The 13,227-nt window shown below is 47.7% G+C and overlaps 1 protein-coding gene across 10 annotated transcripts in view; it reads right to left on the bottom strand.

Moving 5' to 3' along the window:
* Positions 1-8,104: 8,104 nt before the first annotated feature.
* The window catches only part of ARAP1 (ArfGAP with RhoGAP domain, ankyrin repeat and PH domain 1), a 104,449-nt gene continuing 99,326 nt past the window's right edge, over positions 8,105-13,227 (bottom strand). For 2 of the 10 annotated variants that reach the window (XM_072610949.1, XM_072610951.1), the window contains 5 exons: positions 12,188-12,270; positions 10,494-10,544; positions 9,841-9,904; positions 9,464-9,613; positions 8,105-8,443 (listed from right to left, as the gene is read on the bottom strand). In XM_072610949.1, coding sequence (XP_072467050.1) covers positions 8,426-8,443; positions 9,464-9,613; positions 9,841-9,904; positions 10,494-10,544; positions 12,188-12,270 — 366 coding nt within the window. In that variant the 3' untranslated portion in view covers positions 8,105-8,425. Of the gene's footprint in view, positions 8,444-8,936; positions 9,061-9,463; positions 9,614-9,840; positions 9,905-10,493; positions 10,545-11,663; positions 11,879-12,187; positions 12,271-13,227 lie in introns of those variants that run through there. The other 8 variants (XM_072610947.1, XM_072610948.1, XM_072610955.1 and 5 more) reach the window with 5 other exon arrangements.

Here is a 13,227-nt window from a genome sequence, read left to right as displayed (position 1 = left end):
ACCTTCTTTGTCTTGGACTCCTTGACAATCTAGTGAAGGCTATGGACCCCTTGTCAGAATACTGTTTTTACATGACTGAAACAAAATGCAGAGAATGACAAAGAAAACCAATTATATTGAAATATCGTTACAAAATACATTTTTTAAAAACCAAGTTCATAGACCCCAAGTTAAAAATCTCTTTGATCATCAGGAAAAGGGTGAATAGGGTACTACTATGGTATGAAGGGAGCTGGGGGAAGATGGGAATGGGAGCTTCCTATTTTCACTAGTTATTCTGGCTAAGTAGGTGCCAAGTTTTGTTGTTTCTACTTATTAAAGAACTTCCAGCATTGTTTGCACCCTCTAAATTCAGAGGCTTGGAGGAAAGCCCTGATTGCCCCATCTTAGGTATGTCCTCACCTACTGCCATGGTCTTCTGAAGAGTAAAGACTGGAGTTGTGCCTTCTCCTCAGCTGAGGCTGGCCTTCATGCTGCTTACACTGAGTTTGATTTGGAGTCCTGGACTCAGGTGCATAAAGTTCCTAGTTACAACCCAGAGGATAGTGTATGTGTGTCTGTGTCTGTGTGTCTGTGTGTGTGTGTGCACGTGTGCATGTGCGTGTGCATGTATGTGTGTGTGTGTGTGTGTGTGTGTGTGTGTGTGTGTGTGTGTGTGTAGTTGAGTACCTTGGTGGACTCGAGGGAAAAGATCAAGAGAATAGTCTCTGTGTGACTAAGACCCTTAGGCCCAGAGTCCCTAGGGCAGGATCTCTGTCAGTGAGTCTACATCAGGCTTGGATCTATCTCTGGGGCCAAGGCCTGATCCAAGAGCAGCTAAAAACTTTCTATTAGAATCAGTAGGAGAGGCATCTGGTATGGAGGAAAGCATGTTTGACCTGGCATTAGGAGAGCCCTGGGTTCAAATCGCACCTCGGACAGTTACTTAGCTATGTGACCATGGGCAAGTCCCTTAACCACCTCAGTTTTCTTAATTATAATAACAACACTAATTACTGACTTCTGGGGGTTGTCGACAAGAATGTGATATGTTAGCAATTATTATGGTGTTATTTATTACAGATCTTATGGCAGAGGGGGCAGATGCCCATGAGCCCGCCCCCTTGGTTGGATCCCCCAATCTACATTACTAAATGCATTATAAATAGTAGCCTTTCATTGTGTGTGTATGGGAAGGGGGAGGGTTGATGCTATTGCCCCAGGGACCCACTGCTCTTTTATGGTCCTATCCTAGGTTTGGTCTTCAGTTGTAGGAGATTACTCCAGACGCTAGATTCACACCAAAAGAGTCATACAGGGACAGGCTCAGGGCTGGCAGCCAGTGCTGTGGGTGTCATCTCCAGGGAGGAGGAAGTCAACTGAGGAAGCTGTCAGCTGGAAGGAGTAGGGGGTGGGGGAAAGGCATGATTGATCAATGGGATATTTGCTGAGCAACCACCTGGAATATGTTCATTTCCCAACCAGAGATATGGGTTACGCTCTGCAATAAGGGTTCATATTCCCTCCATCAGTCAAAGTGGTCATTTTGGGACAAGTAACTTGGTGCAGCAGTGTACCCTAACCTCAGTTGGGTGCTGGGCCCTAAGTCTTGTCTCCTCTATGGCCCTACACAATGTCTCTGCATCTGGCCCCTTCTCATTCCCACAGCCCCTAATTCAGCCCAGCCTTCCACCCTTCCTGCCTGGACACCTGCAGCAGTCACCAGCCTTCCTGCCTCTGGGGTCACCATCCCTCTCGAATTCGGGGAGCTGAGATTTACCCCTCTGCAACCTCCACCAATCATTCCCACTTCTGCCCTCTGGGGCCAAACAGAAAAGGTCTGATTCCTTTTCCATATGGAAGTCTTCCCAGCAAACATGTTCCCCTTTAATTTTCTCTTCTTCCAACTAAACATCTCCAGTTCTATCAAATGACCCTTATAGGGCATGGACTCACAGCCTAGTTGCCATCTCCTCTGGATTATATTGCTGTTCAATCATGTCAGTCATGCCAAATTCTGCATGATCCCATTGGTATGTTCTTGACAAAGATACTGGAGTGGTTTGCCATTTCCTTCTCTAGCTCATTTTACAGATAAGGAAACTGAGAAAAGCAGAGTTAAATGACTTGCCCAGGGTCACACAGCTAGTAAGAGTTTGAGGTCACATTTGAACTCAGGTCTTCCTAATTTCAGTGCTCTTTCCACTGCGCCACCTAGCTGCCCTCAAGAACTGCAACATCTGACCGTGCATGCATCCCCAATCTTGTCAGCTATAAAGCTGATTTTTCTGAACCCAGGAATAAAGCTTTACATTTATTCCAAGTCACCATATTGGATTTAGCTCAATAGTCTAGCCAGGAAGATCTGTTTGACTCTTGACTCTTTCCTGCAGAGGGTTAAGTATCCCTCCCAGCTTGGAGTCATCTCCGGATCTGCTAAGCAAAGCATCTTTGTAAGCCTTCCTCTGTTGTCAACAACAATGTCCAATAGCTCAGGACATCCCTCTTAGGATCACAGGTAGAGAGCTAAAAGGGGTCATCTTGACCAATCCCCTCACTTTAAAGATGAGAAAATGGAGGACCAGGAAAGGTGAGAGACTTGCCCAAGGTCACACAGGTAGTAAGGGAAAGAGTCAGGATTCTAAGTCAGGTCCACAGATCATAAGGTCAGTGTTTTCTCCAGTGCCTGATGCTGCCTCCTCTGGACATTTCCAAATTTAAATCAAACCAATAATTACTTCACTTTGGGGCCATTCAACTAGTTCAATTATGTATCTAGTTGGACTATTGTCCAGTTGCCAGAACAATGAGATAATCCATAACCCAGACATTTTCTCTCTCTTTTCAGTCTTTTAACTCATTACTCTCCTGCTTGTTCAGCTGTTTCAGTAGCGTTTGACTCCCCATGAACCCATACGGGGTTTTCGTGGCAAAAATACCAGAATGGTTTGCCTTCTCCAGCTCATTTTACAAATAGGGAAATGAGGCAAACAAGGTTAAATGACTTGCCCAGGCTCACACAGCTAGTGTCTAAGGTCAAATATGAACTCAGGTCTTCCTGACTCTGGTAGCACAACCCCATCCACTAGCTGCCCAATTACTGTCCTACACTCCTGTAGTCTGGTATTCTATACCATACCATTGTACTTGATGTTCCTCACACTATGCTCCATGCCTTTGCTCCGGCTGTTCCCTGTACCTGGAATACTCTCCCTCCTCCACTGCATGTCTTGGAATATCAAATGCCATCTGCTGCAGGGCCTTTTCCCGGTCCTTCCCAGAAGCTAGTACCATCCTCTCTAAGGCTATCTCCCATCTATTCTGTATTTATTTTCTACATACCGATCTATACATGGTGACTCTCTCTTTGGGATCCGAGTTCCTTGAAGACAGGGACTGTTTGCTTGTTCTTTGTACCATTTAGTAAAGTGCCTGGCATGGAGTCAGTCAATGATTATCCTAATTGATAAAATCTTGGTAACACTTCTATACTATACCCTACCTGTGGTAACTAACCCTCTTTAAAAAAAAGAATCAAGGTTATAAGCTGCTCTGAAGCCAGGATGCTCACTGGGACCGTTGCTTCCTTTTCAGAGTTTCACAGACCATCTTGCTAATGATCTGTTCTAGAATCTTCCCAGGAACTGAAGACAAGCTTACTAGTTGAAACATCGCAAATTCCCTTCTCTTCCCTTTTTAAAAAATTGGGATACTTCCCTTTTTTGGCTCTGGGGTACCTCTCCTGTTTTCCATGACCTTTCACATGTCGTTGATAAGGCTCAGCAGTTACTCATACCTCCTAGGTCTTTCTGTGCCTAAGGATGTAGTTTTTCCAGGGCAGGTAAATTTGAATGTTTTACTCCTGCCTGTATCCCTCCCCAGTGTCCATTTCCCACCTCTGTAAATTCCATCTCTCTTTCGTACCACCTTTTCCAGAAAACCCTCCCTGAACCTTTAGTTGACAACGCTTTCTTCTTCCTCTGAGCTCCCACAGCCTTGCATCTGGCCTCCTCCTATGACCCTGGTGCCAAAGTATATGCTATTGTTGGTATGTCTCTATTCATCTATCAGTCTTAGGGCAGGGCCTGGGTTTCTTCTGCTAGGTCTCCTTGATGGTAGCACATGTCTGTCTCTCTAATTCTAGCCTAGTCCTTGCACATAACAGGTATATTATCAAATATTTGTTGAATGAATGTTTAGGCAGAAACTGTGAGACCTCTCCCCGGTCAATTTAAGAAGTCTCCCTGGAAAAGAAAGAATTTTAAGAGTTGTTTGAATATATGCAGGGACAGAGCTGAGAAAGAGAAAGAAATAACAAACCAGTCCAGTATCCTTGCCAAGAAAACTCCAAATGGGGTCACAAGGAGTCAGACATGACCAAAACAACTGAGTAAAAACATGAGATGAGGAGATCTAGTGCCTGGCCCTCTCCCTTCCTCCCCAACAGTGATAATCGCCCAGGCTCTACAAAGTCTGAGAGGGGAGGGAGGTTAAAGACCAGTCATTCACTTGGTCTCTTCCTCTGACCCCTTGATCCACTTCCTGACACACCCAGAGCAAACCCATTGGGAGCAATCTATAGTTTGTCAAGAACAGAGGGGAGGAGAAAGAGACAAAGAGAGAGGATGACATGGAGAGATAGAGACAGAAACTGACACAGAATGAGACAAGGAATAGAGTCATAGAGAAAAGACAGAGAGAGGGTGAAAAAGAGGCATTGAGAGATGGAGAGACGATGCAGAGATTAAGGCAGAGAGAATGAGAGAAACTGAGACAAAGGCACACAGAGAGGCAGACACAAAGGTATGTGTCCCCTTCTTTCCATCTCCATAGCCCACACCCAGCCTAGGCCCCCTCTTTTTCTACCTAAGAACTGGAGCCATTTTGCAGCCTCTTCCTCCCTCCTGCACTTGGGGCCAGAATCACCTTTCCACATTCCAGCTCTTTCTTCATCCTTCCCTTGCCCAGGAAAGGTTCCCTAGAGTCCCCATGACCAAGTCTAGATTGCCTCAGCTTGGCATTCGAGTATCTCTTTTGTCTGATTCCATCCTCTCTTTCCAGACTCGCCATTTTCAAGCACCATCTCCAGTAATCCAGCTAAACTAATGATTTTCCATCCATCCATCCACCAGTCTACTCATTCTCCCATGTCTAAGATACTTTGCTCACATTTTGCCTAAAATGTCCTTCATATCACCCCTCATCTCCAGCTCCTGAGGTTCTCCCACCTATCCTTCAGGGCCCTCATCACATGCTACCTCTGATCCTCCCCCACCCCTTAGAAATGCACTCTTTCCTATAAGCCCCACAATCTTGTCTCCTTGCAGCCCTTTTAACTATCAAATGTGTAATGACAACCCTTGGTGGTTCCCTAATTGAACTGAGTGCTATCTGAGGACAGGGTCCTGGTCAGCTCCTAACACACCTTCCAAGGTCTGGAGCTCAGGTGCCCTGGAAGGGCCCCCGGTTCACCCTCTCCCCCAACCCACCCCGCAAAAAGGACTCAGGGTGAAAACTGGAGGTGAGCAAATAGGTACTTGGTGTGCTGTCCCACACTGCCACCTGGTGGGCAGCTATGCTCAGTTCGGCGAGCTTAGCTTCCCTAACGCTAAAGTGGGTGTTGCCCAGGGGACTGTCACGAGGGCCTGAGATGGGGTCCCCCAAATTGAGTGTGTCCACTATTGTTCTCTGTCTCCTTCAGAGGTGAAGAGGAGGGGGGACAAAGCAAAATGCTTCTAGAGTCAGCAGAAGGAGTTCTGCAAAGGACTTCTGGTCCTTCTAGGATCTACTGGACACTAGAAAGGAAGCTGCCCACCTTCTGATCAAATCAAGATATGTCTGAGTTGGAAAGGACCTTTGAGTTCAACCCTGGGAGGGAACAAAAAATCTCCCTCACTACATATTCACAAAAAAGTCAATCCAGTCTTCATTTGGTGACCTCCAGGGAAGAGAACCCACCAGCTCTAGAAGCAGCCACTTTGGGAGAGCCCTAATACTCCAGCTTTTCTGCAAATCTGCCTTCCTGCCATCTCCACCAATTATTCCTGATCTGCCCTCTGCGGCCAATCCCTCTTCCAGGTGACAGCCTTCAAAAATACTTGACAGCTATGGTGTTCCACTTCTCTCCTCCAAGCTAACTGTCCCCATTTGGTCCTGGCATTAGGGATAGGGAAAGTGCTCTGTGAGCCTAGAAGGGGTCAATCATACCTCCTAGGGAGCCTCTAGTCTTAGGGGCTCAACTGGCATAAATCAAGGAACATGGCAACTTGGATTCTGCTGATGGGCTCCTGACTTCAACATCCATTGTTTCTGGTGAGCTAAGAACAGACACCCCAGCCTCTCAGCCTGTGTCCAGGATATGCTAGGCAACACCCACCCAAGGTCATCACATACCACTGGATCTCACTCTTAAAAGTCATGAATCCTTGAAAGGTCAGGTAATCTCCCAAAGAGGGAGACCCATCACAAGGAGGAAAACAGAACAGAATAGGGCAGGGAGGGTACAATTCTAAACTGGATTCCTGGGTCCAGACTTGATTGGCTAGGAGCCCAGAAGTAGGCAGGATCTGACTGCCCCACAGCAGTCAGGGAAGGCTTCCTGGAAGAGAAGGGCCTTAGCAGACAGAGCCAACACTGTGACTTAAATTGAATTGTTCATTATAGCGGGCTGAAAAACAAGGTAAGTTGTTCCTGATCATCTCCAAGGCTCTCCATAAATGCTGAGTCAAGACTCTATCAGGCAGCATGGAGAATAGAGGGGGCACTAGAATCTTGGGACCTGGGTTCACATCCCACCTGTGATTTACTACCTATGTGATCTTGGGCAAATCACTTAGCTTCCCTGATCCTAATTTCTCTAACTTTAAAATGAGATTAGATGGGCTCTGACATCACTTCCTGCTCTAGATCTAAGACTAAACGCTCCACTGCTTCTAGATTCCAGGTTTTAATGACTTTAAGGACCTATGACTCTTAAGGCTCAAAATACTCAATGTCTCAAGGATCACATGGCCCCAAAGTAATCACAAGGGACACAGGACTAGTCTTGGAGTTAGAAGACCTAGGTTTAAGGTCTGCCTCTGACATAGACTGGATGTGTGACCTTGGGCAAGTCTCTTAACTTCTCAGTACCCTAAGCAAACAATTCTCTTAGAGTTATTAAGTTATTGACAAGGGGCTGATCCAAATTGGTGGTGGGAATTTTCACAATGGAAGTTCCCCAGAGGGATGAAATAACAAGTCCAGACCATAAATGAAAGAATGAATCAATCCATTAATAAGATTCTCTCATATTCTACAGTCTTGAGGTTCTGGGATACTGAGGTTCTTTGCCTCTATAGTTCTAACATTTCTAGTTTTAGGAATTCTAAGGTTCTCAGGTTTACTGCAGTCCTCTCGGAGCTGTAGGACCAGCTCTATGGGGAAAAAATGAAGCTCTGGGCCCAGGCAGGCAGGTGGGCGTCTGACACCTCCCCAGGGAATTTCAGGGGCTTCTCACAAAGGCTTATCCTGCCCGTCTCCTGGAAAACGCTGAGTTGTACTGACTCAGGGAGTACAAGGTCCCTGCCACTCTCTGGCAATTCACACATAGACTGAGACCTTGGGCATATCCCTCCCTCATCCTGAGCTTCAGTTTCCCCTTCTAGAAAAATAAGAGGTTGGACCAGAAGATCCTCCATTCTGTGGAAGCTGTGGGTGTTCAGTTGTGGGGATGAATAGGGCTAAGTGTGTTGGCGTCAGTGTGGTGTCACTGGTGTCCAGAGGAATTCAATTCATGATTTGTTTCACCATTCTCTGACCACTGAACCCCCTGGCATCCTCTACACTAGGGGAGGAGCCTGCAGCCTCAAGGCCACATGTTACCTTCTAAGTCCTTGGGTGTGACCTTTTGACTGAGCCCAAGTTTTTTACAACAAAATCTTTTCTTAAGGGGATTTGTTCTGTGAAGTTTGGTTTCAAAGGGCTGCACTTGAAGACCTAGAAGGCCACATGTGGCTTCGAGGCTAAAGGTTCCCCACCCCTGCTCTAGACTATGTGTGAATTCCCTCTTCTTCCAGGTACTCCATGGTCCCCAAAACACAAATCATATCATACCTTGCCAAATACAAACCTCCCAGTCATGGTGTAAAATATACAGATATATTTATATTATTTTTTTTTAAAAAAAGGTCCCAGATGAAGGGAGAAGGTAGGTGGAGGGTAAAGTGGGAAAAATAGGAGAGTCTGCCCTCACCCACTGCAATGCTCCATAGCTAACCCTGCCCCAGACCCCTAAGGAGCTGAGCCTCTTATTCCACAACACACACGAAGTCCAGGATAGAGAGTCTTGATGGGATGAGCAGCTGTAACCAGGCTTCCTTCCTCATGAGGCCTACACCTATCTCTTGTGGAGACTGAGAATATCTGGACCCCTCTCATCTCAGAGGTCCTGGAAGGCAGCACTTGGTCACAGTGGACTTTGACCCTGTCAGAAAGAAGAGCAAACAGGTTATGAGTGGGGAAGGAAGTAGCTCCACTCTCTTCCAAAGTGGGGGTGAGATGCTACAGCACATAGGCCCTGAACACTTAGGAAGAGTCAGACAACATGGCCTCTGTGGTCTTGTCCAGCTTTGAGAGTCTGGAATAATAGGAGAATGGAAGACCTGGAGGGGTCAAGAAACTAGAATATGAGGATAGGATCGGGGTGACTGGGTGTGACTCCCTACCCTCACCCTCTTTGCATACTGTTCTGTTCTAGTCTAAGTATTCACTCTGTGATCTTAGCCAAGACCTCTGGGCTTCAGCAAAATGAGGGATTCGGGGGGGGGGGGGGGGACGACGACACTGAGGGTTAGAGAGAGTAAGGGTCAAAAAGCTAGTAAATGGCAAAGCCAATTTCTTCTGGCTCCTGGCTCAGATTTCCATCATACCAGCAGCAATAGAGACTTGGAATCTGTAGGTACCAGACAGAGAGCCATAAGACTGAGAGAGAATGTAATCCAAACCTCTCATTTGCAGAGGAGGAAAGTCCACGGAGTTTAAGTGGCTTACCCAAGGTCACATATTGCCAGAACTGGGAGTAGGGGTGGTCTCATTGGTCTCCTGGACAGGTAGCAGGGAATAGGGGGTGAGAGAGGAAGGAAAGTGTGAGACCTGGGGAATGGCTCCTTGGGCTCACGGTAGGGATGGGGAGGAAAGACACCTGCAGGGTTTGAAAGGGATACATTTCTTTTGGATCAAGCCCTTACCTCCCACCCAATTTCTTTTAGGCATCTTGCCTGACTTGTGCCAGGACTGATGCCTGATTTTGTTTAAGCTTACTGCCTGATTCTTTTTAGGCCTATAGCATGAAGAAGACCTTCACTGGTTTCAGGTATTAGTGGGGGAAGAAAAAAGGTACAGGTCAGACCAGGTGGGGATGCCATCCTCCCTAGTCTTCTGCCTCCAAGGCAGCCTCCCCTGGGAAAGGTAGAAAGGAGGTGAGGGTGAATGGGGTTTGACTTACAGACAGGGAATCAGAAGTGAAGGCAGCCACACTCCTCCTCATCTCATTCTCATTGCCCCTCAGAGGGATGAGCGACACACTGCCCAGCTTCGACTCAGGTACAGGCCGAACCACCTTTGAGGGTTCAGAAGGCCAGACGGTCCCTCCATGCTGGGGGAACAGGAAAACAGGCAGGAAAGCTGGTAGTTAGATCAGTGGGTGACATGATCCAACCATCAAACCCCTAGTGCCCACCAACCTTCTCCTTGGGCTTCCTTCCTTCCCTGCCTAGACCTTTCTGCCAGACCCACCCACCACCAGGTCATTTCTCTTGCCCAGCCTTTCCAAGTTTTTCCCCTCCTGGTCTCCCACCAGCCTCAGTTCTCCTGATCCAATACCTGCACAAGGAAGAAGGTGGCGAACCACTCTCTGAGCTCCATCTGGGTGTCACAGCAAAGGTACCTAAAGCAAGAGGGATCTGAGTGGTTCATGAGAGCATCTTACTGAAGCCTGGAAAATGGACAAGCTGGGCTTCCCATTTGGGACCTTAGAAATCGTCAGGTTCAATGCTCTGCCTTTAGAGATAACTGAGACCCATAAAGGGGAAAGGAATTGCCCAAAGTTACACAGATAGTCCAGTAGAAGGGCCAGGATGTGACCCTGGGCTCTCTTATCCCAAATTTTAGGTTCAAAGGATCATGGCTCTGGAGCTGGAAGGGGCCTTAGAAACCATTTAATTCAATCCCTTCATTTTACAGATGAAGAAACTGAGGTAGACAGCAATTCTGTGACTTTCCCACAGATACACAGTTAGTAAGCATTTGAGATTTGGTGAGATTTGAATCCAGGTCCTTGGGCTCCTTTCATTTTATTTTGCCAGTCTCCTCTTCTCCCTATAACACATCTTCCTCCTTAAGTAGACTCCATCCTTTACCCACCTCCCAGGCTATGGCTCTGATCAATATCTATTCTGTGTGTTCCATCCCCATTACTCAGCCCCAGGGCCACATCTACCACCTCAGTCTGGAGCCTACTCATACCCCCTACTCACCACTGCTGCCTCTCATGTTTCTCTGTCTCGTGCACCACAGTTAGACCCCAGCTACAGGGGAGAGAAAACAGATGATGGATTTGGGCCAGGGGCAGGTCTCCCCCACCCTGCCTTCATCACTTAGCAACAGGCAGCATCATTGGGTTACCATGGAGATCTCTGGGGAACCCACAGGGAAGCAGATGGGGAACTGCATGCCTTCTCTTCCCTCCATCTGCCACATGTCGGGGGCTGGGAGCCAGGGGACCCATGAGCTAAAAGCCCAGAGCTCGGTCCTCCTTGCTAAGGGACACCCCCCACCCACCCAGACCCTTACTCACCATGTTTCAAACTGAGCTCATCCTCTCATTCTTGCTTTTGTGATTTTTGCCATGGCATTCATTGCTTGCCTAGAATGGGTCCCTTGCCTTCACTGCACCTCTCCAAATCTCATCTTTTAAGATCTACCCCCAGTCTCACCATCTTCCAGAAGTCTTTCTCCACTGTCAGCAGCCAACATAGATCTCTCCTTTCCTCTCCTCCCTCCCTGACATCTTAAAGTACTTAAGAGCCTGACCCTCAGCCCGTCACCCCAGGGGCTCCCTGAGGATTGGGTCCTGTCTCCTTCCTGTACCAGGAGCCTCCAAATTGCCAAGTCTCCCTGGTGAGATCTGCCCCGGGGGGGGGGGGGGGGGGGGGGGGAGGGGGGTGCCGAGTCTACCATTTCTACCTTCACAGTATCTCTCCACTCACACTGGCCATACTCCCTAGTACAGTCCTCCTCACCTCATTCCTGGATGTACTTGGCAAGGTGCCTGGTACATAGTAGGCTCTTGTTAATGTTTATGAACAGACTGACGGGGAGTATTCAAACAGCTTCCAAGTTGCTCTCACTGCCTCAAGTCTTTCCCCACTCCAATCCACCTTCTATTCAGCTACCAAAGTGATTTTCCTAAAGTACAGGTCTGCCCATGTCATCTCCTTGGCCCCAAACACTCAATAAACTCCATCAGCTCTCTATTGCCTCCAGGATCAAAGACAAAGTCCTCCCTCTGGGGGTGAAAGCTCTTCAGAATCGGCCCCTTTTCGACCTGTCCCATTTCCTCATACTGCATTCCACTCTCCACCCACTTTATCAGCTAGACAAGTGTGACCCTCCCCCTCACGTCTTGGGACTTTGCAGTAGCTTCTCTATCATTCCCGGTAACACTCCCTCTCTCCCTCCTTCCTCACCCACACCCTCATATCCCCAGGCTCCTTTCAAAACAGCCAAAAGCAGGAGGCCTTTCCCAGTTCCTCCGGTTGTTGGTGTCTTCCCCTCTGAGACAACTTATTTCCACGTAGTCTTCCCAACTGGAATATAAGCTCCTTGAAGGCAGGGATTGCTTTTGCTTTCTTTCACAGCCCTAGAGCAGAGGTGGGGAACCTGCAGCCTCGAGGCCACATGTGACCCACTAGGTCCTTGGGTTCAGCCTTTTGACCCAGTCCAAATTTTACAGAATATTTTTTTTAATATTAATTTTATTGATTTTTATTAAGGGGATTTGTTCTGTGAAGTTTGGATTCAAAGGGCTGCACTTGAAGACCTAGAGGGCCACAAGTGGCCTCCAGGCCACCACCCCTGCCTTGATGCTTAGCACAATGTCCTGGCACAAATGTTCAGTGTTTAAATGTTGGTTGGTTGGTTAATCGATCTACACTTTTCCTGGGCTTACCAGGTAGGTGGTCGTAATTTCTTCTTCACCCCCAGGTAGATTTTGAGGCTCTTTATGGGCCATTCCTTTTCTGGCTTGTGACTCTGAGAGCAGGGAAGCCAGATAGGGATAGAAGAGGGAAGGGAGGAGAAAAGACAAGAGTGAGAGGGTCGCCTCAGGCTGGATCTGGGAGGGTGGACAACATAGAGTATGTTCCCACTGGCCTCTGGGAGAAGTTCAGTCTCCTGTCACTCTAAGCAGGTTCCCACCTCCTCGTTCTGCTTCTCCTTAAATCTGACCTATACCTATACCCAAACAGGGTGTCCAAACTGAAAAGGTCTTTAGAACAGTCAGAGCTGGGGGAGATTTTGGAACATACACAGTCAGAGTTGGGAGGGACCTTAGAATAAGGGAATGTCCGAGATGGAAGGGACCAGAGAACATCAAAGCTGGAAGGGTTCTTAGAAAAGGGAATGTCAAATCTGGGAGGGACCTTAGAACAGAGAACAGAGAACGTCCGAGCTGGAAGATCACCTAGAGACCATTAAGCCCAGCTCCCTTATTTGTCACAACAAAGGATAAATTAAGGACCAAAAAAGGGGGAAGTGTTATATTCAAAATAAAATAGGAAGCTGGGAGAAACCCAGGTCACCCTGCCTAGTCCCTGCTAGCGCTCTTATTACTTCACTATCTTTCCCAGCTCCTCCTTCACCATGACTCCCAATACTATCCCCTCTGCCCTTCAAAACATAAGGCCACCTCCTGCATGAAACCTTCTCAGAGGAACCTCTGCTCTCCATCCAACTGAACCCAGCTTCCCCAATCAGTATGTGCTCTTGTTATCTGGGTCCCCATAGCCCTGGGTTCCATCCTTTCTTCCTCCCTCCCTTACCTCCCCTAAGGTTGGGGGCTCCCCACACTTGGCACCATCAGACAGTCAACTCTCAGTGATCTGCGGCCTGACATTCACAACCCAAATGGTCATGCTATTGGCTGAACCATCCATACAGCGCTCATCCAAGAGGGAGCGCTACCTAACCAATGTGGCAACTGCAGCAATC

Source organism: Notamacropus eugenii, chromosome 5 (assembly GCF_028372415.1).
Source record: "Notamacropus eugenii isolate mMacEug1 chromosome 5, mMacEug1.pri_v2, whole genome shotgun sequence".
Taxonomy (NCBI): Eukaryota; Metazoa; Chordata; class Mammalia; order Diprotodontia; family Macropodidae; genus Notamacropus; species Notamacropus eugenii.
The sequence above is the reverse complement of the archived record's forward strand: the minus strand, read 5'-3'. Positions and strand labels throughout refer to the sequence as shown.